Source organism: Furipterus horrens, unplaced genomic scaffold (assembly GCF_987537825.1).
Source record: "Furipterus horrens unplaced genomic scaffold, mFurHor1.1.pri manual_scaffold_5, whole genome shotgun sequence".
In the NCBI taxonomy this organism is placed as follows: domain Eukaryota; kingdom Metazoa; phylum Chordata; class Mammalia; order Chiroptera; family Furipteridae; genus Furipterus; species Furipterus horrens.
Window position 1 is genome coordinate 146939476 of NW_028327175.1, and position 26878 is coordinate 146966353.

Here is a 26878-nt window from a genome sequence, read left to right on the forward strand (position 1 = left end):
GTATTACTTAATTATTTTTTGTAGCGACTTCACTGAGTTGAACTACCCATTTGATTTTTATCTTTTGGCCACTAATAATCCTCAGCATAGTTTAAACTATTAAAACACATAATCATGCCCTACATTATTCCTTTTAATCAAGAAGAACTAAACAAAGGAATATGTAACATAAATTGGTTTTGCTAACAAGAAAACATATAAAATAAAAATAGAGTTCTTGCAGAACAATACATTATATGTAGGTCTTTTTTAAACATAGGGGTGCTTTTTTTTTCAAGTAATACTTTACACAGAATTTCAAAGTATAAAGCAGGTAAATAAAGTCAGGTATGTTTATACAAAAACATACTATACAGCTAATATAAAAGGTAAGATATATATATATATATATATATATATATATATATATATATATGTATATATATATATATATAAATAATAAGAAAAGTCAATTTATTTTAAATAGGTATATATTTACTGAGCACCCTACATTTGAGGCTCTGTTCTAGGGGTTTGGGATAAGATCACAAAGACTATAAACAGGTTTTCAGTAGTAGTGTGTTTATATTTCAGAGAAAGTAGAGAGAAACTAACCAATTAAACAAATGCATGTACAAGAAATTTCCACATAGCTAACTGACCTACATAAAATATATGTATTCAGTCATGAATTACTGAATTCATTGGGATGCAGGCTACTCTAGGTAGGTAGTAAGAAAGGTTTCTCTGATGAGATAAGGATTGAACCAAAATCAAATAAAAAAGCCAACTACAGAAAAATGTCAGAAGAGAACATTCCAGAAAGTAGCACGTAAGGGCATATGCCCTCATGTAAAAGAGCATTGCAAGTTTAGGACAGAAAGAAGGTCAGGGAGCAGGTGGGAAGGAAGCAGGAATGAAATCGGTGTCTTAGTCTATTCGGGCTGCTACAACAAAACACTATAGATTGGGTGGTTTATGAACAACAGAATTTTATTTCTTACCATTCTGGAGCCTGCGAATTCCAAGAGCAATGTACTGGCAGATTCAGTGTCTAGTGAAGCACTTCCTGGTTCATAGATGGCCATCTCCCTGTGTCCTCACATGATGCAAGAGATGGTGGGTTTCTCTGGAGTCTATTTTATAAGGGCACTAATCCCATCCATGAGGGTTTTATTCTCATGACCTAATCACCTCATAAGAGCCCCACTTCCAAATACTATTACATTTGGGATACATTTCATCAGATTAATTTGGGGGTGACACAAGAATTTAGTCCATAGCAGTCAATGAAAAAGGACCATGTAGGGCCATACGGGATGTTACTGGAAGAAACTTGATAATGATAATTTAATAAGAAGCTATCATAACCTTGATTCAGGAAAGTGACTTGATCTTTTGTCAACTTTCAATACCATTCTGACAAGGTTTCAAGCAGAATGATAAACTCTAAGCAAGAATTTGTGATTATTTGATTATATATTTATATATTTGCCTTACTACTTGGGTTTTTTAGCCTGTTTACCTTTCTTTATAGTATCTTGATTTTGATAGAGAAATTACCTTTCTCATTAAATACAGTTTCATCAGGGGATCTGTAATAGAGTTGTCCAGAAAAACAAGTAAAATACAATGTGTATGTGTATCTCCATCTCTATCATCTATCTATCTATCTATCTATCTATCTATCTATCTATCTATCTATCCCTACCTACCTACCTACCTACCTACATATCTATTGACATGAAGAGGTTGAAATAGATTTACATTAAGGAACTGGTTCATGATACAGTTGTGGGAAAACAATAAGTCTAAAATCTGCAGGGGAAGTTGTCAGACTGAAGACCCAGGGTAAAACACATGTTCCAGTTCAAGTCTAAAGGAAGTCTGCTGGAAGAATTCTCTCTTCTTCGAGGGAAGTCAAGTTTTTTCATAAGGCCTTCAACTCATCAGATGAGGCCCACCAACATTATGGAAGATAATTTGCTTTACTCAATCTACTAATTTAAATTCTATTCTTATATTTAAAATACCTTCACAGCAACATCCAAACGTGTTTAGTCAAATATTTGGGTAGCATGGACCACCTATGTCGACACATAAAATTAACTATCACAGGCTCCCTATCCCCTCTGTTCAAAGAGTGAGCTTGTGATTCAAGCTAGGTCAGTTAGATATTTTCTCCCTCAAATATGCAGGGCAAAAGAAGTACACCCTAAACCTCTAGTCACATCCAGGCCACAAGAACCAGTCCCTCCACACACAACACATATTTCTCCAATCTCCAGTGGATAATCTCTTTAAACAAATTACCATTAGCCCAGAGAACATGTAATAGTTCCCTTTCATGAAGGCCAAACTCATTTGTTTGTTAGAATTGAAAAACTGTAATTGTTTCAGTCAGGCTCCAGATATCTGGAAAGACAAGCATCAGATTACCAATGTTTATCCTGGAATTGGGCTTTGAGAATTGAGGGTTTCCAATTTTCAACATGTATAATTTAAAAAAACATTTTCTGTATAATTTATAATTGACAGCCAATACTTACTTTAATTAAATACTGAAAATCTTTCTAAATTAGCAAGTTGGACAAAATTAGAATTTTAAATATCATTGAAAGTAAAAGTCCTATTTTTCTCGGCTGTAGAAATCCCTGAAATGCCTCTAGAGAACTGGAAGTTTTGTGGGACAATTTTAAAACTTTATTGATAGGCATGATTGTTTTTGAATTCGTAAAATAAGGAAGAAAGGGAGCAGGATATTTGCTTCCCTGGAGGACACTTAAAATTTGATTCATAGATATATTTTTGGCTCAGAGTATTATTCTGTGGCATTTTACATCAGCTTCTGCCTCTTCCCTAAGCAATGATATATTTCATAATTAATGCAGCACAAGCAGGGACCATGCCAAACCTTTATTTTAAAAAAAAGGGGGGGAGTAGAGGCTTCTACTATTCTTCTCAATAAAGGTATTGCATTTTTTAAAGGACCAAAATCATACTGAATTAATTAGGACTGGCACAATAAAAAAAAAAATTAGGTTATATCAACATATACAACTCAATTTTTAAGGCTGGGATTTCAATTAAAAATAACTAGATATTCAATAAATAATTTGAATTGGATACTATCTCCCATGAGTTTCTGAGTAAAAATTCAGCCAGATAAAGAAATTCCAGTGGTAATGATAGCAAAAATAGTAATAACTAATATTATTAAATTCTTAGTATTTACAAGAAACAAGTTAAGTGTACTACATGAATCTTTTTTTATAGTACTTGTGAATATCTCATATATTATATATTTTTATCACCATTTTATAGATCACAAACTCAAACTGAGGTATAACAACATCAAGCAATATTCACAACACCACACAGCATTTAACTTGGATTCTGACTACTTACATATTACCTTAGATTGTGATAGTAACAACCCTTGATATTTTTTTCTACACAATTTAGTAAGCCATTAGGTAATTCCAGGATAAATGTTTATGTAAAGTTATAAATGTCATGTCAAAGTTGAGTGATACTGCTGTTTCTTTCTATGCGTGATTCATAGAAAAACACATCTATAAAATTAATTTAAAATAATATTTTGAAAAACTTCATTTTGAAAAACTAGTAATTTGAAGAGAGTTAGACTTTCATCTTATTGCTGAGCAGAATGATGACCATGTTCTCTTAATTAATATCAATATATTCAATTTTTCCTAAAATTAAAATATCTTCATATTGTCTGTAGATGGAAATTTTATGTAGCTGAGACTATTCACATAAATTTTGACCAGAGATAAAAAGAATAAATAAACCATTTGCTCTACTATAATGCCATGCACCATTTTCAGAATTACTGTAATACAATTTCAATCTCTAGACAATACTTGCTGAATTCTATTTTTTTGTTTGTTTGGTATTTAGCTATTTTTTTCATAAATTGGATCTGAAGTGTCTCTGTTTACTGCTGGTAGAATGTGGGTATTATTGTTGGTAAGAGGAAAAAATGTCAAATAATGCATTTTTGACAGTAGTTATATTACTTATCATTTTGCCTTTCAACCTACTTTGAGAAAATTCTCCTCTTTAAAAAGTTATGGGCAATTTGAAAGTCATTGATTGTTTCCTTTGCCATCCATCACTTTGCTGGCCCAAAAAGAGCTCCACAGTACATATTTTGAAAATAACTTTCTTAAAGATTGAGGGAGGATGGAATTTAATATTTGGGACATTAAAGAAAAGAAAAGAAGGCATTATGAACAATGTGTTGGCACAACAATTATAAACTGGGACTCTATAGGGCAAATATGCTTATTTCATCTACACTATCTATTAGGCCCCTATTTAAAGGTTATCTTTGACTAGACAATGACCAAGTATGGTAGTTCTTGCCATTCTATTCTTATTTGAAAACACTAAAAATATATATTTAAATTATATATAAATACATATACATATATACAATGGCTAATATTTAGATAATATAGAATTATAACAAACATATTACATAAGAAATAAGGAATATTAATGTAAATAATAATATACAAGTATATCAATCTATTATTTATCATATACAATACATATATATGCACTCTGTATATATGCATATTTATAGTTATACACTCTCATTGTGAATGAGCAATCAGGGGCCATGCTTATTCATATTTACATCCAGTATCAGTATCATTGCACAATGTGTAAATATTGAACTTTTAATCAATGATTTAATTAAATTCAATATATATTGAACATTTACTATGTAATGTGAATGGGTTCTTCTTAGAATATAATGAGAAATAGGAAATTTTAAAAATCATGATCTAATGAAAGAAAAACAAGCAAACAACTCTAACAGAATGAGAAGTTAAGGACTTATAGAAGGACTACATGAGGACACGGTGGAAAACTTCATTTTGAAAAACTATTATTTCATATTAACCAAGGTAAAATTTGAATAACAAATATCATCTTAATATGTTAAAGACAATGAAGATAAAGGAAGTTAATTCTCAAAGAAGTTCAAGTACATGTATACAAAGCTCTGTGTTTCAAGACAAGTTGCACTATGCTAGTTAAAGAGATGAGATTACAAAGTGGTCAGACATAAAATTACTTTGAATAATATGCTAAAAGCTTTTAAATGCATTTTGTATATGATAAAATATGTTGAAGTTTTTTTCTTAAGCTTTAATCATTGAGCAATCACATCAAAATTATAATTCAAAAGTAAAAAGTAACCCTCTTCTGTAAGATGATGTTTGAGTGTAGGAGAAACTCAACACAGGTTAGGGGTCCAGGGTTGAAAGTATATTTTCAAATGAGTATTTTAGTAGTGGATATAGTCATCCAACATATTTGAGTGACATTTCATAGCACAGAAAGTATCTTTGGAGGTTGACTGAATTTGGGATAGGGGGTCATTGAGGTCTAGGTCCAAATCAACAATAACCGCCAAAGCAACAAGAGGTAACATGAAAGTAGGCATAGATGCATTAGAATTCACTGGAAAGGATAATGAGGAATCTGTGGAAAATACAGTTAAAAATATCTTGGAAAAGTAATAAACATAAGCTTGGAATTCAGAAGAGATTTCAAATAAGAAAACACATTTAGAACATCCAGATCATCCCTATTTGGAGAAAAATAAAATTCACTGATGTAGGTTTGATAAGTCTTAGTGACAGCTATAGTTTTAAACAAGTTGCAAAGGATAGAAGTCTGAATTTTTCCATAATAGTAAACAAACAAACAAAGATATAAATAAATTCAAGCAGGGAAATTTAGTTTAAAAAAGAAAGCAATTAATGATTTAAGAGGAGAAACCCAGGGCCATACAGGGAAGGAAAAGAACAAGAACAAGTAGTTTCATAAAAGACAAAAGAGGAAGGTGTTCCGAGATTGTAACAGATTTAATGAGTATGAGCCAAGAGGAAGTTATGTTGTACGTCACTGCAAATCACCACCACTCTTGTAATAACTGAGAAGGTTTCCATGGAAGGAGAGAGCATCATAAATAAACAGGGGAGCCATGTTTGGCAGTTACATGAAAACCATAGATCTTTATGACAAAGACTACAGTAGAGATATTTGTATATTTGTAGCTAAACATTCCTCATATGCAACCCAAGGCTTTAAACCAAGACTGAGGAGGAAATTAGAATCTAAATTCTAGCTGCTAAATGACTTGTTTGGTAGGAACTCATGCTGCAATACTGAAAACTTCATGGCACAATAAATAAAGGAAGGTGTATACAGAAAACACAGATAATATGTCAATTGTATCATATTAATGCTGCGGTGTTGTTATTCAGGGGCAAATTAGCAAAAACCAACCAACCAAGCAACTAAACAACCAAATAGTATACACCTGGTTCAATTCTGAAAAAAAAAAATGTGTAAGGATTTACTCTGATTTTGTGCTTCAATAGAAAATGGAGAACATAGAGCTTTGGATTTTATATCTCCAAATTCTATAGAATTTCCTCACAATACTAGAAAAAAATCCAACTACATAGGAATGGTCAACTTTAAGAGGCTCAGAAAGTAAGAATATAAACAACATACAAGAAGAATTTTATCTCATCCTAGTTGTCAAGTCTCCTCAATTAACATTGAATACAAGATCCATTATGGTCCAATAGATACTTAATAAATTAATAAATAAATAAGTAATAATTATCATAGGACTACAAATTGCTTTTGTATCCTTGACACAATATTTATATATTTACATATCCAGTATGATATTAATCTTAGTTTGTGAATATATTAATTTTTCTAAAGATAATTTTCTGTAATAAAAAACATAAAACTTATTAGATAAGTTTATCTCTAAATACATGATTATTTCCATTTTAATAAATAGTAGATTTTTATTTTTATTGTATTCAGGTTCATGAGTTAAACACTGTATTAGACTGCCTTTTAAAGTTTTGCTGAGCTCATAAATTCTGTGAGCATTGTAGTGAAACTTAGAATGCCTTTTCAAGTCAAAAATACCACTGAGGTAATTAGTAAAAAATCTCACAAAGAAGGTGAGCAGGTGTCAAACCTTCAAAATTTATAGAATTAGTTCAAGAAAAGTCAGTAAGTATGTAATTAGAGTCATCATACCCTGTTTAGCTGACATTAATGATTAGTTCTCTCACTCTAAATAGCAATATCTTATGTATTGAAATTTCCAGAAATTTTACAGAATGCACAATGGAAAAATAAAATAAAAAAGAATGAAAGAACAAAAACAGCAATTTGAATGTGAAACTCAAAAAACTAGTTCCCCTTCTTAACCCTAATAATCAGAGGGGATTCAAGATAGCACATGGAAGAGTGCATGGAAACCCGATGCCAGCACTATAACTGATTTTATTTTACCAAAGACTGCCACAAGGCAATTTCCTTCCCCATTAAGTCTTCTTTCAATGTGATTGAGACCCTCCTCCCATTAGGGGATGGTATATAATTGTATTCCTTGAACCTGGCAGAGTTTGGTGACAACAGAAGTAACAAAGTGAACTATAAGGCTAGTTCACAAAAGTTCTGCCTAATTCTCTCAGGAATTTTATTCATGGAACCCAGGGCCTTGCTGTGAGAAAACCAGACAGCCTAGGAGAGGCCCACATGGAGCAGAACTGTAGCCTCAGGTTCACATCCTGGCTGAGCTTGAACCAACAGCCAGAATCAACTCACTAAGTGAACCACTCTGAATGTTGTACTCAATCTCAGTCAAGGTGACAAATAATCAGAAAAACTATCTATGTTGCAAGAACACATATTTACATTTTTTTCTCATGGGAATAAAAATATACCTTTAAAATGACAAATATTTACCATAATTATTTAAGTATGTAAAATTAAAATCCTCCTTTGTTTCACAAAATGTTAAAGAATGGGTCAATCTGCTAAAGTGATGATGAAGCATAAGATTTTATTGAATCTATAGCTCAAATTACATGATTTTAAAAGAAAATACTTTTTACTTGTTGGTTATAAGTCCATGGAATGCTACTTAAACTTTATACCTCATAAACCTCACCTGTAAAAGGACCATAATAATGGTAACTATACAAATGGATCTCAGTTAATATCTTTGTAGGGTTTATTTAGCACAGTTCATGATGAACTGGTCATTCAATATGATCATTAGTCATTATTATAATTCATAATTGTTACCCCAAATCTGGAGCATGACTTCGTCTCTAGCATAAAACTACATCACTATGAGAGAGATGTTTACTCCATAATCTGGAAGAAAGAGGAGAGGGTGCTCAAAGGTCCTTTATAAAGTCAATCCATTCTATTTTCCAAGCAGCAACTTCTGTCTTCCTTACTTCTTTCAATAAATCAAGTACTATTAGATAGTCAAACTGATCACTGATTTTAGTCACGATTATATCAGTATGCCCATTATCTTGGGAGGTCACTGGTATACCAGCTATATAAATTAACTCAGAAAAATAAAATAATACTAAAAATATTATTTTTTCTCATGGTTTCAAAGAAAAGTTTAATATTCACTATCATTAATAGTCTTCTTACTGGTAGTCAACAATATAATGACATATAACTTTAGGTAATCTACAACTATTTATCCAGAAAGAGCTACATGAGCTTTTCTATCTGCAAAATTATACACTTAGCTGAAAATTCATATTGTTTTCTTTATTCAATGCACATAATAGCATTTATTCTTTCTTCTCCAGATCTTTTTTGTTCATATAAGCTAACTAGACTTATCATGAATGTATGAATGTCAGGAGACACAGAACTGATTGTCAACTGTTTAAGATCTACTGCGAATAAGAGCGCTAAGTCAATAGATAAAAATATTGGGTGAAAACTCCTTGAAATGGATAGAATACAGTGTAATTTACATTTAGGAGGCTGCATTTCTGTTTTAGTCTTTAAACATTTCATATACAGAGAGGATCACTAAAACCACAGTTCTCACTGCCTGAGAACAAAAGTCAAATGCCTTCCAACAAATTCTGACATCATGAGCCATGTTACTAACTCAGAAAACTTAATGCTTTTCAGAGAAACTACAAAGCTATTCATGAAATATTTAATTCCTGGGAATCTGAATTTTCTAAAATAGAATTAACAGTTTCAATATTTAAGCCTAAGCATACTTGGCTTATAATTTTTATTCTTAGGTACAAGTATTTATCGTTCAAGGATGTTCAACTTGTGAATTCCAAGCTGACATCAATTTATAGCTCCATTATAATTTTAAAAATCAGATGCAAATTAACTGTAGAGAACATCTACTCATGCCTTACCCTTCTGCTTTTTAAAAATACATATTTAAGAGATAAATATTTACATTTAAGTTTCATTAGCTTCCATATTCAAAGAGCTAAGCATAACTTTCAATAACATTTCAGAACTTTAAAGCGGTAAGAAATATCCTGTTGACCTGCACTTCCTCAGATTTAGGATCACATGTTTACATGTAAATTTAGAGAAATGCTGGAGTTATTCAGAGTTTTCAAGAACACACTGGGAACTTAACTCTATTATAATTTATGGGTGAAGGAAATAAATAAATCAGCGTAAAAATGGGGTGTTGCTTCAAAACATGTTTTCTACCTTGTAAATAATATAATTATTCATTGTGACCAAAAACTTACACATAATCTCAACACCCATTTGGTGAAGTTTGCCATTCTCACCTAATATGCCTACCAAATACTTGAACTGGATCTCACTGGAGTTAAAGAGGTGTAAGTGAAGAGGAAAAGAATATAGTATATTTACCGGAGATGCCAACTCAGGTATGGCAGCTTGATAGGTGAGTGGATGACAATCACGAGTGTTTGGCACAAGGACACAAGGAAGAAACATTGGACCCAAGTCATCTCCATCCAGAACATCCACTGTGAGGGTGGTGGTGGTGGTTAGCCTTTCATTCAGATTTTGTGCACGGTCCTGTGAGAGAGAAAGAAAGAAAAAAAAAAAAGAAAAAAAGAAAAAAGAAAACATGATGGACTTAATGTGTCCCTCAGTTTGATTAAACTCTAGACAAGTTTCTTATTGACAATCATCACCTGACCTCTGTTTTCCCAGAGCATTTACTTTAGAGAACTTGCTACTGAAAAATTTTCTCTGCTCCTTTGAGATGTGAATCTTCTCCCTGATCAATTTTTCTTAGAGTTGACATGCACTGTTATATTAGTTTTGGTGTACAACATTATTACACATTTACATACCTCATAATCACTGTGATAAGTCTAGTAACAATCTTTTACCATATTGTTATTAAAATATTATTTAAAGGTTCCTCAAAAAATTAAAAATAGAAAGAACTATCACACAACCCAGCGATTAGTTCTACTTCTGGCTATTTATCTGGAGAAAATCAAAACATTAATTTAAAAAAATGTATGCACCTCCATATTCATCCCATCTCAAGTTTTTGACAGTTTTACAATGCATGTCTCTTTCTCGAGAACCTGGAAATCATCCTTTTGAAATGTGATCTCAGTTGCTGGGGGAGGGCAGGAACATAACTTCCATAGGAGGCTTGCTCCAAATTGTGAAACTTTCTCTTATATGAAGAAAGAACAAAGTTTGTTGTTGTTGTTGTTATTTTCTTTTACCAATTCCAGAGTGAGGGGAAGGGAGGGAGGAAGAGAGGGAGAGAAACATTGATGTGATACAGAAACATTGATAGATTGTCTTCTGCATATGTCCCAGCTGGGGATCTAAGATGCAACCCAGACCTGACAGAACTGAACCCACTACCTTTCAGTTTGTGTGTCCATGCTCAACAGACTGAGCCACACCCACCAGGGCTTTATTCTCCTTTGAGAAAACCAATTAGCAAGCAAAGATGGACCTTGATTCCTCCAACCCAGGGTTTTTTGTTTGTTTGTTTGTTTTTGTTTGTTTGTTTGTTTTTAATGCTTCAAGCAATTTAGTTTATTAGATAAATACAGGTTATTTTAAGAACATACCTCATGAAAAAATAATGAGAGGAAATAAAGAGAAGGAAAGAAAAGAAAACCTACTAGGTCTGTTGTACTTTTATTAAAGAAATACTTTTATATGTCTCACATAAGTTTTTTCTGTTATAAAGTATTTTGAGAGTATTACTTGTCTCCATGTAGTCTGATGATATCATTAAAACAACCTAGTATTTCAAGTTTCTAAATAAGAATTGTTTTATTTCTTTCTTCATTCTTTGGGACTCTAAAAAGGTAAAATGTGAATTATGTTTCAACTTTTTCTCTTTATCTCTAGGCATATATTGCCAAGAGAACAGTTAATTTGTTTTTGGTTTTCTTTTCCTTTTTTTTTTTTTTTTTGTGTGTGTGTGTGTGTGTGTGATATAACTGATATACAGCACAGTATAAGGTTAATACCTTGACTTGCATATATTAAGAAATGATTACCACAATAAGTTTAATTAACATACATGATCTCATACAGATACTTAAAAAGTCTTTTTCCTTGTGAAGAGAACTCCCATCCCAGATCTTAGCAACTCTCCAGCCCTTCTTTTCAGCAGAGTTGACTCCATTCTGGTCTCCTTCCTACTGTAATGGCTTTGAATGAAATTTGCTTTACCCGTTTAACTTCATCTAGTGCAATTTTTGCTTTGACAATACATTGTTATTAACTGAGATCCATATTTCATTGGGATTTTCCTAGTTTTTAACTAGTGTCCATTTTCTGTTCCAGGATCCCATCCAGAATACCACTTAGTCATCATGTCTTCTTAGGCTCCCTTTGACTCTGGCCATTTAACAGGCTTCCTTTGTTTTTGATTACCTGGATAATTTGGAGTACTATGGTAATAAGGTACCTTGTAGAATGTCTCTCAATAGGGCTTTGTATAATGATTTTCCTAAAGATTAGACTGGTGTTACACAATATGGGGGTGGGGGAGACCATGGAGGTAAAGTCTCAGTTCATCACATTATATCTAAAGTGTATATTAATATGATTTATCTCTTATGTTAACTTTAATCGCCTGGCTGAGGTTGTGTCCATCAGATTTTCTCACTGCAAAGTCTCTCTTTCTTTTTTCCCTCTCCAGGTCTTTGGATGGGAATCACTATGCACAGCCCACATTAAGGAGCTGCAATGATTCCATTAGAAATTTATATTGATTATATTGATCTAAAGAGTGTTTATCATGAGGGCACAAGGAAGAAACATTGGACCCATTCATCTCTAGCCAGAACACTCACTATGAAAGTAATAGTGACAGTTTTCCATCCATTATGGCAGAAACAAGAAATGTCTTTACTTTCATTGTATTTGACTATCTTAAAGAAGCATTACATTTTTTCTGTCTCTTTAAAATTCTGTTTTGTATACATCAAGTACAAAAAAATAATTATACTTACATGCATGTTCACAGCAGCACTATTCACAAGAGCAAAAAAAATGGTCACTGTTGAAATATCCATCAATAAGTGAATGGACAGAAAAATTGTGTGTGTGTGTGTGTGTGTGTGTGTGTTTGTGTATGCAGTAACAGCCGCAGAAAGAAATAAAATACTGATATATATTACACTTTAATGAACAATAGAAACAATGTGCTAAGTGAAAAAAGTCAGATTAAAAAGGTCATACATTGTACGATTTCATTTATATGAAATATTCTGAATAGTTAAATTCAAAGAGACAATACAGAAATGAGTGGCTGCAAGGGGCTGGGAGAACAGGGATGAGAAACCACTGCTTAAGGGGTGTAGAGCTCCTCTTTTGAGTTATGACAATGCTTGGGAAAGAGCTGGTGGGTACCCAGCAATGTGGTGGTGCCAAATGCCACTGAACTGTTCACTTTAAAATGGTTAATTTTATGTTATATGAATTCACTTCATTAATTTTTAATAATTAATATACTAATGTATTTTTACTTATGTTACTTACGAAATGTTTTCTTGTGTGGCATTTACAGACATTAATGTATGTTTACCAATTTTAAAATTGTTCCTCTTTTTTAAGGTTTTTTTAAAACCTATACTCTTACCCCCCTCTCCTTTAAATTATCAGCTTATTCTCCATATCTATGGATCTGTTTTTGCTTTGTTTTGTTTATTCATTTTTTTAAATTACACATATAAGTGAAAGCATATGGTATTTAATTTTCTCTATCTGAATTATTTCACTGAGCCTAACACTCTCTAGATCCATTAACACTGTCGCAAATGGTAAGATTTTATTATTTTTTATTGCTGATTAATATTATGTTGCATATGCATAGCACATCTTTAAAAAATCCTCACCTGAGGATATTTTTTATTGATATTAGAGAGAAAAGAAGAGTGGGGAGAGAGGGAGAGACAGAGAAACAGAGAGACAGAGAGAGAAACATCAATGTGAGAAAGAAACATTAATCATTTGCCTCTTGTACATGCTCCAACCTGAGATCCAACCCACAAGCTAGGTATGTGCTCGGACCTGGAATCAAATCTGCAACCTTTTGGTTTATGGGACAATGCTCCAACCAACTAAGCTACCCAGGCAGATCCACATATGCTTTATATATTAAGTTATCAATGAATACTAGTTTTCTTCCATATCTTGGATATTGTAAGTAATGTTGCAATGGACATTGGGGTGCATATATATTTTCAAATTAGTGTTTTGTTTTCTTTGGATAAATAATTCCAGAAGTGGGATTGCTGAGTCATTTAGCAGCTCTAGTCTTATTTTATTTTTTTGAGGAACTTCTGTAATGTTTTCCAGTGGCTGACCCAATTTACAATCCCTTGAAAAGTGTATAAGGATTCCTTTTCCCCAACATCCTCCAAAGTACTTGTTATTTGTTGATTTATTGATAATGGCCATTCTGATTGGTATAAGGTGGTATCTCGTTATGATTTTATTATGATTTTCCCTGATGATTAGTGATGTTGAACATGTTTTCATATGCCTGTTGGCCACTGGTATGTCCTCATTGGAGAAATGTCTGTTCAGATCCTTGGCTCTTTTTACATTTTATTGGATTGTTTCTTCTTTTTGGTGTTAAGTAGTATGAAATCCTTATATATTTTGGAACTTGACTCTTTATCAGATGTAGTTTATCTTTTCATTTTGTTGATGTTTCCTTCTCTGTGCAAAACCTTGTTAGTCTGATGTAGTCAAATCTGTTCATTTTTCTTTTTATTTCTTAAAACTATACTTTAAATGTATGAGCTTTGAGTATAAATAAAAATCTTAACTTAAAATAAATGTATGGGTTTACTTTAAATTTTATAAAACACAACTGGATCATCAAACCTACCATTTGAAAATTATGATTGCTTAGGATTAAATTTTACAAAAGACTAAATCAATCTCAACTTAAGAAAAAATATTACATATGAAATATTTTATGTGATGTTGAATGTGGCAAGACTATTTTAATATTCCAGAAGCAGCATTTCTACATTGGCATGTTACTCAGCCTTACACCTTATATGTCACCACCAGGACACTTGTAATAGACAATAGAGTTTTTATCCTAAATCTTTTTCTTTTTTCAGTCTTTAAAAAAAAAAATCTCTCAATATTCTCTGCTTTTGGGGTCATTGTCACTATTCCATAAAATGGATACAAGTGCATACACAATTTAGGCTTTTAGCTCATACTGGAAAAGATATCACTTACAAAGTGTTGATCTTTGTATAAAATGTAAATTTTTAAATGGAAAAATAAAAAAAGACCGGAGAATCTGTTGCAATTTGAAGGAAAAGTAATTTTCTTTCCACCTATCTACATTCTTGACTGAGGCTTTCCAGTATTAAAAGATAGATTAAGAGTAGAAAAACAACCAAAAGCTGAATAAAATGTATATCTCCTGTATACATGGGAGATACACGGAAAACCTGGTAACCCCCATGAATAGCCCTAACCACCACTTGAAACACTATCTCCAACTAAAGACAAAAGGAAAAGAAGATATTAAGAGGGGGAGAGACAGGTTTTTGGACAAAGCACAGCAAATTAGGGTATGGTTGTTATTCAGATTTAAGTTCCTGCCTTCTCCATTAATAAGTTTCTACAGAATTTGTCATCCTTCTATTCCAGATACAGAGAGGGAGACAGCCTAACAAATGGAACTTTCCCTTATAAATGTAAATTGTTCTTACAAAAGAGAAACTACTATTTGGTTTTCAGAGCTTCTCTTATATCTGTTGTTTTTTAAAAATATAATCAGACCAAAATAATTCTAATGTCAAAGAGGCATGCTTGAGGTGACAAATTCTGTTCTTCTTCATTACTATGAGCAGAGATACAGTAATGAAAAAATACCAGCGTCGTTTCTACATATGACAAGATTCCCCACAACTTGTCACCAAAATATATAACATAAAGATATAAAAATAGGTCTCATGCACACTTCTAACTTGTGAGCCCATGGAAGGCATTAATCTATGATGATTTTCTCCCATTTCAAACCAAATTGGATCTTAAAAATCTGTCTAAAGCAAAGTTGCTGGCAATTAAAATTAAAAAAAAAATGTTTTGCCATTCTGGGTAAAAGAAATAACATTACAAATTGGAATTGATATAAATAAAATATATTTATTTGAATAAATATTTTATGTTATTCCATTAAGTTTACATTTATATTCATTGCTATGTGAAAATCCAATACATATTTTAAAACTACCAAGAATTCTTCTTCCTCTCTCTTATTTTCCTTCCTCATTTTTCTCTCCTTTTATAAGTAAAATTATATTTAAAAATTTTAAACAGATATAAATAAGATATGTTATTAATTTAGGAAATGTGATGAAAAGCATGAATATATATATATATATATATATATATATATATTTTAAAGTTATCTAAGTTGGTTTAATTAGTGTTTTCACAATGCACATTACTATTTCAAATATCATTTATACATATGCTAATATTAAACACTTGATTACATAAAACCTGCATTATTTCATATATCATGTATACATATGCTAACATTAAATATTTAAACATAACACCTTTAGTTAACTTCCATAATTGTGAGTGCAGCTGTGCAAGGAACTACAGAAAAACCAAATATAAAAGCTGACATGCAGGAATTAAAATCATACACATATCATCAACACAGAATCTAGCAAACCATGAGGAATGTCAATAGAATAAGGGACTGGAACTAGCAGGAGCATTCCTAATGCCTCACAGGGAAGTGGTATTGACCTTGTTTGAAAGTCTTAACATCTTGATTGAAAGTCTCCCATTCTCTGGTGCCATAGGCTGGCAACACAATGTACAACTCTTCAGAATCATACTATAAAATAATATCTGGCACATCAAAGACTTCCATTGCTTTTGTATGAAGTATTTACTACATAAGTAGTCATTTTCATCAATAAATTGCAAGAAAGAATTTTTTTAAAGAAATGTGCCTAGTAGAACTGCAAAGGAAGTTACTTTTCTAAAAAGCTCAGAGATAACTAACTCATTATCACAGTTCACTTTTTCTAAAGCACATCTATATAAAACTGAAAAGATTTAAACTGTGATCATGTAAAGGCAATAAAACACCTCTAACTGGCAGTTGATAAGTATGACTTCAATTCTTTCAAAATGGAAAAAGATCTAGTTTTTAATTCATTCAATACCTTCTCTATATTTAGAAGTATATTAAGTTTAATACTGATTGTATGGATTGGGGCAAGGAAAGATGTGGAATCTTAACAAAGGCTATGAAATTATATGTAACCTGGTTTTAAAATGAGTCTAAGACAAACATGTCAATTTTCTGATTTATTTTTAAGGCAATGTCATGGGAAACTTTGAATAAAGAGACTTCTTACATTTACATAGTCAGTGTTCAACTAATTTGTAATTTAATAAAATGGCTAGAAGCACCTACCAAACTCACTCGGAGATACATATACTAAAGACTTTCATTACCTTATCAGATATTTGCAGTAGAGAAAGAAAAAATAAATATTGTAACATAATTAAAATTATTCTGAGTCTTTTGACCCTAATTCAGTTACCTAAGACCTCGAAGATTTTCTTCCTGCTTCTGTTCACCAATGAAAGATGGGATATCACTAACTAAAATTTTAAAACTTACCGTAGCAACTTGATTCTCTTAAATTTCTATATTCAATAAGAAAAACAGCAGCAAGAAGATTGCCTTGCTCTAAATCACTTTAGACGTGTTCTTTTCTTTTTCTTAAAATTTTATTATTGTTTGAAACATTCACCTATTTAAAAAGTTTCATGCATACTAGTAGAAAGGAAAGTACCATAGTAGGTCCACATGCTTACCTATCCTCATTACTTGAACATTTTATAAATGTTAAACCATTGACCACCCTCCTTCCACTTGAATCTTATCCCCCAGAATATGTCCAAGAAACTGGCAGAGCTAAAAAAACAATGGGCATAAAATTAGCACTTATTCCACATATCAACAGGAAGTACATCAGTCAGAATGGGGCTTATTTTGGAAAAGTCATTTACCTAGATCAGATCTAAAAGTATAGAAGGGATTTTTATACCCAAGCCCATGTAATTGCAATGTTTTGAAAGAGAGCCTAATAGGCCACCATCACATATGCCACTTTGGCATACTGATTTTTTTGAACTAACATTACATAAGAAACCGCAGGTGCAAGAACAACATTCTGACACTCCTTCGTCCTCCTGAAAGCAGGAAATAAATCTCTCACATGAAAAATATGTTACTGTGTTAGAGTTCAGAAGGCATCCTTATCACTAGAAATAGAGATTTTAGGGTCCATAAGTCTGTAAAAAACCTTGTCAGTCCTCACTAATTTACTATCCCAAGTCCTAACACCTTTGCTTTGCCAATTCTTTACAAATTTACTATTTTATTTTCTAAAGCTATAAAAGATGCCTGCTTTGGTAACTACTTTAAGATTTACTTTTTTATGGGTCTCTTTTACATATAAAATTAAATTTGTTGTTCTCCTGTTAATTCATCCTGTTAGGCCAGCCAAGCACCCAGAAGGGAGTTTAGTAAAAGGTTTCTGCCCTTAGATTTTACACACCTTTTAAAAATATGCTTAGCCATTAAGAGAAAAGACATAGCTAAGAAAGAAATAGTAATTCTATTTTAGAAGTTATATTTTGTTATTAAAACAGTTAGTGTTTTCTTTGTTTTTTGGATATTCAATAAAATAAAGAATAGCCCACTAATGATAATTCAAAAATCATTCTTGCTATGATTCTAATAAAATGTTAACTTTTTATTTCTGAAAATTATTTAAGGGCTCTTGAGTTAAGAGCTCTTAGTATTTTCCTCAGGATAAAAGTGATACAAAAGAGAGTTGCTTTGAAGAAAATTATGTATAGAAATGAGTTTTATTCTTTTATGATTTAGGATAACCTCAAAATTGGAGTCTCTGGTAACAGAATGCATTGCAAATTGCAACAAAAGGAAAGCTCATTGATTTTTATACTTTTCTGAAATTCCTTTCTGAAGTTTTTCATTCTTTTCTCTACAATTAGTCATTCCCTCATTGGATGGTCATATTATATTAAAAATTATTCTCAGGAAAACAGTGACTTTTTTTTTAATATGGGTCAACCAAAACTCTTCCAACTTATTCAAGAATATAACATGTTCACATGGATTAAAAAAAAACAAAACAAAATTAGAATGATTCCCTTTATAAATGAATCAAATATTTTTACTATAAACTAAGCCAGGCCAAAGCTGGGTAGTGCTCAGTATTTATCATCAGACCTCCAGCATCTTAGTCTGCTTTTTAAAGTCAATATTGATTGTTTGTATTTCAACTCTCCATGTAACTTGCAGAGGTTTTTAATGTACGTGGTTTCCTTTGTCCATTGGTTTACATACTATCAATAAAGTAATAAAAATATAAAAGAATGAGAAATATATTTTACTTAGTTGGTCAAAAAGTCCATTAGTTTTTTAAACTTTTTCCTATAAGATGGCTCTAGTAGTGTTTACTTGTCTTTAACTACATTTGAAACAGTTTTGTTAGATTGTATTGTGACAGCTGTCATATCAGTGTGTATTATAAACATATCAAAATTGGTAAACTTTTGTGCAGCCATTTTAATACTGAAGATGAAGGAAAATAAGCAACATTTTTAACATGTTAGTCTTTATTATTTCAAGAAAGGTAAAAACACAACTTAAGGGCAAAAAAAAAGATTTGTGCAGAGTATGGAGAAGGTGCTGTGACTGATTGAATATTTCGATAGTGGTTTGCAAAGTTTTGTGCTGGAGATTTCTCGCTGAAGGATGTTCCATGGTTGGGTAGACCAGTTGAAGTTGATAACAATCAAATCGATACATTCATTGAGAACAATCATTATACCATGCGGGTGATAACTGACATACTCTGAATATCCAAGTCAATAAAGTTATTGGTGAAAATGAAAAATGTATCTTTTATTTTATGGATAAAAATATATGGACTTTTTGGCCAACACAGTAGATATATAACATCACTATCCTATATACACACAAAGATTAAGTAGTAAATGTTAACCATCTCTCTGTGATAAAAAAAAAAAAAAATTAATTTGAAGTATTTGTCACTTTTCACACTGTAAAGTCTCCCAATATGGCCATAGACATGGGGTCATTGAACTCAAAGTTGGAAAGAGATCTCCATAATTGACCCACAAGTCAGTATGAGCCAGCTTTTTGGTTCCAACAACCCTGTCTTAAGAAAATTACATATTCAAAAAGTAGAGACTATAGACATTCTTCTTTATAATGTGTGAGAATGTGATGTATTATGACACTGGAAAATAATATGGCATTATCTACTAATATTAAAAGTATATGAAATTTATATATATTTATATTTTTCTTAGTTGTTTTATTTTTAATAAAGCATAAAGTATCAGCATTTAAGTGGTTTATTTAGTATTCTAATAATATCAGAATATATCCCAACCATTAATCTAAGTTAATTTTTTGTTTTTGCTAACTTGCTAATTCTAAGAACCCTATGTTTTATGTTTCATTAATATCCTCATATTTGTTAGGAAACTTAAATACAGAGTATGCCCCAAATCAGACAACTAGCAAATGGCAGAACTGGGGTTTTAATCCAAGAAATGTGGTCCTAGATTTCATACTTTTAACCACTATACTGCACACACTGCCTCTTTTGACAGTCATGAGGGAAAATAACAATTCAATACCCAAATTAAAAAACAAACAAACAATATCTAATTATAGTTGAATATATTGTGATATATCCTAATTTTAGTGTATTTTACTACTTTAAAAAATATATTTCTGAAAACTTTAAAATACAACAAAAACATATGGTACATGTTTTATACTGATGGCTTATTTCATTTAGCATAATACTCTCCAGGTCCATCCATGCTGTAGTAGAAGTTAAGCATTCTTTCATTTTTATGGACATGTAGTATTCCATTGTGTAAATGTACCACAACTTTTTTATCCCTTCATCTCCTGATGGGCACTTAGACTGATTCTAGATCTTGGCTATTGTAAATAATGCTGCTATGAACATAGGGGTGCATATGTTCTTTTGAATTCATTATGCTGGATTCTTAGGATATATTCCCAGTGAATAAACAAATACCGTATGACCTCACTTATATGTGGAATATAATTAAAAAAAAAAAAAAAACTAATGAACAAAATAAAAACAGAGGCATAGATACATGAAACAGACCGGCAGCTGTGAAGGGGAATGTGGGGAGAGGGTAATTGGAAGAAAGAAGGTAAAAGGATTAGCCAAAGATCATAACATGGCACATGGTCAGGAACAACAGTGTGGTGATGATCTGGCAGGTGGAGGATGAGGCAGGGGCTGGGTGGAATTGGGAAAAGGGGAAAAGAGTGGGGATAACTATAATAAACAATTTTTAAAAAGGAAAAATAAACACACCAAAAACTAATTTATTATAGTTATCATTCACATTTTATACCGTATGCTTTAATTTGTATAAATATTATTTTTATAGATAAAAGTAAATCTTTCTGCTTCTCACCTATGCCATTCTTTTCTTTCAATGATTCATGTATATACTTCTGTTTCATAATTTTATCCCTACATGTAACTCCCTAGCAATTCATATTTCTGTTAGCTTGAATTTCTTTAAAAAATTGGCTCATTTTAAATAGCACAATAAAAATTAGCTTTCAAATACATGCCTTAGCAATCTGACTTTTTTGTGAATTTTATTAGAGATACTGAGTCAGAAAAAGAATATTGTATCTTTTATTCACATATTCACTTACATAGAATTTGTTTTTTAATTTCAGTGTTTTGGGATGGTTCTGAGAGGCCCCTTCCTTACAGATATTGCTTTTCCTATATCCACAGTTTCAATTTACTCTCTTCCACTGGAAACCAAGACAACACACATTGACTTGAAAATAAAGCAAAGCAAACCTTAGGACTTTTTAATAAAAGTCTAGAAATTTAGGTTCAAAAATTCTATTTCTGTCTCTATCTACCCAAATACATATATATATATATACTTATACATCCCCTTTCTGATGAAATATCTCTAAGAAAGGGATAAAATGGCTATTTAATGGAGCCTTGTTACATATAAAAGTTACCTCTGGTAAAAAAGAAACCCCGAGGCTCACAGTTGTGTCCCTCATACTAAAGTCCATGATACCAAACCTAGGTTTACTATCTGATCTAACTGCAGTTTTGATCTTCAATAGAAATGTAATCTTAATCAACCAGCCTGGAATTTTCTGGTCAAGCACCAGAAAGGTGATCTGCCACACAGGCCCTCCCCATTTTCCAAAGTAGGAAGAGGCACTCTGCATGATAAAACCCTAGCCTTTCTGCCCCCTAAAAGATGATGTCCTCCTGGTCTAAAAATAATTATTTCTTTTCTTTTGTTAACAGCTGCTTCACTTCAGCCTTATTTCTATAAAAATCTTCCATTTTATACAACTCCTCCAAGCAACCTTCTGTTTGCTTGGCTGTTGCCAGCTTCCTGAGTTGCTTAGTAAAGTCTGTATAGCTCTTCAAATTTACTGGATGGATTTTGGGTTTTGACATCTCTTATCTGCAGGATATATTCCACATCCCCAGTGGATGCCTAAAACCACAGATGATACCAAACAGTGTATGCACTGTTTTTTGTTTTTTTTTTCCCAACATACATATCAATGATAATGTTTAATTTATAAATTAGGCACAGTATGAGATTAACAACAAAAACTAAGAATAAAATAGAATAATTATAACAATATACTGTAATAAGAGTTATGTGAATGACTTTATTTGGGGTCATTATTAAATAAAATAATAATTACTTGGTCATAAGCACTCTGATGTTGTGTCAATTTGATGCTTACTAAGTGACTAATGGGCAGGTAGAATATATGTGGATACACTAGTCAAAGAGATGATTCACTTCCTGGGCAGGACAGAGTGGGACAACATGACATCACCTTACTCAGAAAGGCACACAATTTAAAACTTATAAATTGGTTATTTCTGTAATTTTTCTTTTAACATTTTCAGACTGTAGTTGGTGGAGGGTAACTGAAACCACAGAAAGTGAAACCCTAGATAAGGGGAAAACCCTGTAAACCTGTTCAGCATGACAGATGGAGGATGCTTTCTTTTTGCCACTTCCTGCTGTCCTTCTGTTCTCTCATATGAGTACGGTTCCAATGCATGGAAGTCAATAAAGACCCAAAATGGCTTCGGAGTCTCACTACCTTTTCAGAATATGAATGGCTTTGTCACTTGCTATGGGACTTTCCCAATGTTTAAAGCTATCTGTGGCCAGTCTTGTTAGTTTTTTCCCTAAAATGCTAGTCCCATTCTCCTCAGTGGCAATGTCCCATCCCCTTGCCCAGGTCATCAATGTGCCCAGCCCCGGAGGTGAACCATACTTGCTGTCATCTAGAGATGATTATCTCATCCTCTTTATCACATAGAGATTTCCTCAACTTTCCTTTCTGCTATGCTGACTCATGTGACCCAGTTCTGTAAGGGGAAGTTGGGTGGGACAGGATGCTGGGAAGGTGTCCTCATAGATAAAAGGAGACAGAATCAACAAACATAGAGTCCTAGCTTTACTTCTCTTTCAGCTTGCTTTCAGTCAATCTTGAAGTACAGCTGTTTTGCTTAGGGCTATAATACTCATTAGTACCCAGCAGACAAATCATTGGGAAAATGACCAATTTTCAGGGGAAGGGCAGGATTTAAGGATAGAAGGAACTCAAAGTTGGTGATATGCTTGAGCTGTCAAACCAACCCTTGAATCACATCAATCTAAGGGTTTTATTAAAATAATAATATTAATAATAATAAATATCAAAGTTATATAAGCAGCTTCCCACATATCATTATTTTGGTGATTGTAGCTAATATTTAGTGAACAAACATTCAATAAATCATAGCTATGAGGGAAAAAGTTTCCAGTTTGGCAGTTCCCATTTTCCAGTGTATTTTGGAATCCCCTGGGGGGCTAATAAAAAATGCAGGTGTTCCACTGTGACTCTCTGAAATTTTTATTTAGAGGGTCTGAGTTTCAGTCCCAAGGTGATTCTGCTTCAATTTGTTTGGTGAACCATGCTTTGAGAAATATTTTCGTATGTGCTAAAAACCATTTATTGAAGAGTGGGTACAAGTGATTCAGATAATGAAGTTTACAGTGAGTAGAAACAATCTTCACACCCCATTACATCCCATTTCCCATGCAGACAACTATAATACCTAAACTACACTAAGGGCAGGACTACCCTGTTGAAGCTGCACATTATACTGAGCACTCTAAGAGCACTTTAACACTTTTAGCAAGCTCTTTACTTCATGTGTTCACTGGAGGAGAGTAAGAGAAACTGAATACTCACATTAGCTTGAATGATGACAAAGTAGCGTGTCTTATCTTCATAGTTGAGCCTCTTCCTTAACACCACATCTCCAGTCAACATGAGGGGAATTGTAAAGGTTTCGTTGGATGTCTGAAAACAGGTAAAGATATAGATTCAAAATAATTTCAATATAAGGTGAATTAGACAATTCAATATTGTAGTTTAGTCCCCTTGAAAGTTATAGAGGGCATGCTTATCATCTAAAAATAGAATGTGAGTATAGGCTTCAGATTTAATATTCTTACATCTAAAAACTTTTCATTTTGATCAATGGGTTTACCACAATCCTTCGATAGTGATAACCAGGAAACTCGTTCCTTATGATAGTTTTCTTTTATATTTGTTAGATTACTTCTAAAGCAAAGTCTAGTCATATAAAAGTCTTTCCTGTTATCATATTATCTTTTTGGTATGCGTTTTTATTACCAAAGGGTTCAAACATCCCAATGTGATTTCTACCTAATATCCTTTTTCAACATTGGTGCCTATTCTGTATTCTCAGCATTTTCATTATTAATACAACTATTACCTTGAAACGCTGTTTCTGTGAAAAAGAATCTGTGTTATAGGTTATTTTAAATTGAGGCCTAAGAACTGCTGGTCATTAATTATCTCCTACCCTGTCAGGGATTGAGTTTCTTCCTGGCAACATGCATATGATAAAGGCAATCTCCAACATTGCTTTCTTCAATGTAAGACAGTGTATTCACACCTAGACAACACAATTTATAAGATCAGTTTCTTATCCTTAAAAATAATTTACATTACTCCTGTGGTTTAGGGTTATTTAGAAGATTGATAAACTAGTCTCTCAATAACCACAACAAATTGAGTTCCCTTCCACCACTAGAACTTTCCTGTTTAGTTGATTTGTGCAGTTGCGATTGTGCTTGGGGCTGTGGGCACCAGATGAAATAACTTAGCTCGGATCTGCATTAGACTGTTTTAGGAGGAGGAGGAGTAAAAGGAGGAACAGGAGAGGAGGAAGGGGAGGAAGAAGAGAAGGAGAAGATAAGAGGAAGGAGAAGAGCAAGGGAAACAGGAAAGAAGAGAGAGAGTGTGTGCGCGTGTGTGTGTTGTGCACATGTACACCCTCATCTGAAACAGGAGAGTCACTTAGGAAATGAGACTTAATGAGTGAACAGACTACTCAAATCTCCCACCTAAAGCTCATTCAGAGAATTGTGGCAAATTAAACTTCAATATCTATAGCTGTGATTGCTCCCTCTTTCTTCTTTTGTCTCTCTTACTGCTTCCCTTTTTTTGGTACACAGACACGCACACAGGGTACACAATTGGTAATATACATTTTAAAGTAATCTGTTCTGTGGTAATATAAACAGTTTTGCAGGTCTTTCTTGGATAGAGCCATTTAAAAGTAATAATTTTAAATATAAATGCAGAAAATATATCATGAAGGATATTACAAAAAGAGACAATTTATTTAGGAGTTGATAAAAGATATTGCCATACACTGAAACAACATTCTAATACCTCCAAGAAAGAAGCTACCCACGCATGCTGCTTAAATGTCCCCAGTGTTTTTCTAAGTGGTGTAAGAATGGAGCCACTCAGAAGGCCATCTAGATGCAGCGAGCAGGAAAAAAAGAAGTTTATTGAGGGAATCAGCAAGCAGGGAGGAAGCCATGCTGTGAGTGGCTCCAATTCCAGACTCCTAGGGAAGGAGGGGGTTGCTTTATAGGGGGGAGAAAAAAGGAATTATTGAATTTAGTCGCCATTTTTGGTTATCTTGCAGCTGCAAATAAGACGGGCCAATCAAGGCCAAAGGTGGCTTGGCTTGATGCATCCTGCTATCTTCCAGGCTGCTACAGGCGGGGAACTCCTGGTCCAAAATATCGTCATCTCCCAAGCAGCTGCAGGTGGGGGGGGGGGCATGGGAACTGAGGCTGTCAAGTGGCAGTTGCAGTTACTAAATATGCTGTACTGCTTGCTTCGTCTACCAGAGACTGCTTTAAGGGTTATCCCTTCAGCTCCCACTTTAGCCCTGTAGGCCCAAACACTTGAAATGTTTAATGCACATCACATTATTCTGGCATTTAAAAAATTAGATAAGAAAAGTGATGTGATAACCTATTGTATGAATAGTTTTATTAATCTGACTTAATATGAAATTTAAAACATCAGAATGATACATATTATAATTGCCTTTTTTTCATGTAAAATAAACTCCCCAAAATAAAAATTTCTGCAGGACATATAGTGACAAATTCTTCTTCTTCTCCTTTCTTTAATTTTTAAACAATCTAATTAGTTAAATGTACAATGAATAGCCTTACTTTGTATTACCATGAAGGTACAAAAAATAGTAGTTTGCAATAACTGTGACGAGCATAGTACAAAGACTTCTAGTTCGCTGTCTAGAAGCCATGAATGAGGCATTTACAAAATCATTTTTCTGAGTATATCAGTCAAAAAGGGGTAGATTAGGATGTGGAAACCAAACCCCCAAATGAATGGCTTCACATGAGAAATTTTTATTTCTTACTCTACAGATCTACACTAACACATCTCAGTGAGTAGGCTCTGCTGATGTCACTCAGGGACTCAGGCTAATACACGTTTCAACTCAACGAGTTTTTCTCCAAACACTGCAGCAGTGGGAGAGGAAATGGTGAGCTGTACTTGGTTCTCTGAGGTTACATTTCATTAGTCAGAGAAGCAATTTCCTCCATACAAAAAAAAAAAAAAAAAAAAAGTACACTCCTGGCATGTCTCCAAAGAAAGGAAGAATGAGAACTTTTTGGCAATGGCACAAATACTTTTGCTTTAAGTGTGGTCAATCGGCTCAGCAGTTCCCTATCTCCAACCTATTCCTTCTTTATTTTAGAAGAAGTGCAATAAAAAGAACAGTAAAGAAAACAAGATATCAATTTTAATTATTCTGATTTTGTTCCTAGATTAAATAAAAATGCTTTGTTTTGGTGAAGAGTTTATAACATTTGGCTATAATTGAAATTTTATAATTTGGAATAGTAAAAATGCCTACTTTTTCTCATTTCACACCTCTTTGTGTGCTTGCCCACTCACATCATAAATATATACATATATATATATATATATATATATATATATATATAG

The 26878-nt window shown here is 32.8% G+C and overlaps 1 protein-coding gene across 11 annotated transcripts in view; it reads right to left on the reverse strand.

Moving 5' to 3' along the window:
• The window catches only part of PCDH15 (protocadherin related 15), a 686961-nt gene that overhangs the window by 416978 nt on the left and 243105 nt on the right, over positions 1 to 26878 (reverse strand). For 10 of the 11 annotated variants that reach the window (XM_090279288.1, XM_090279289.1, XM_090279283.1 and 7 more), the window contains 2 exons: positions 23759 to 23869; positions 9736 to 9906 (listed from right to left, as the gene is read on the reverse strand). In XM_090279288.1, the coding sequence (XP_090135414.1) occupies positions 9736 to 9906; positions 23759 to 23869 (282 nt within the window). The remainder of the gene's footprint in view (positions 1 to 9735; positions 9907 to 23758; positions 23870 to 26878) is intronic. The other variant, XM_090279285.1, reaches the window with a different exon arrangement.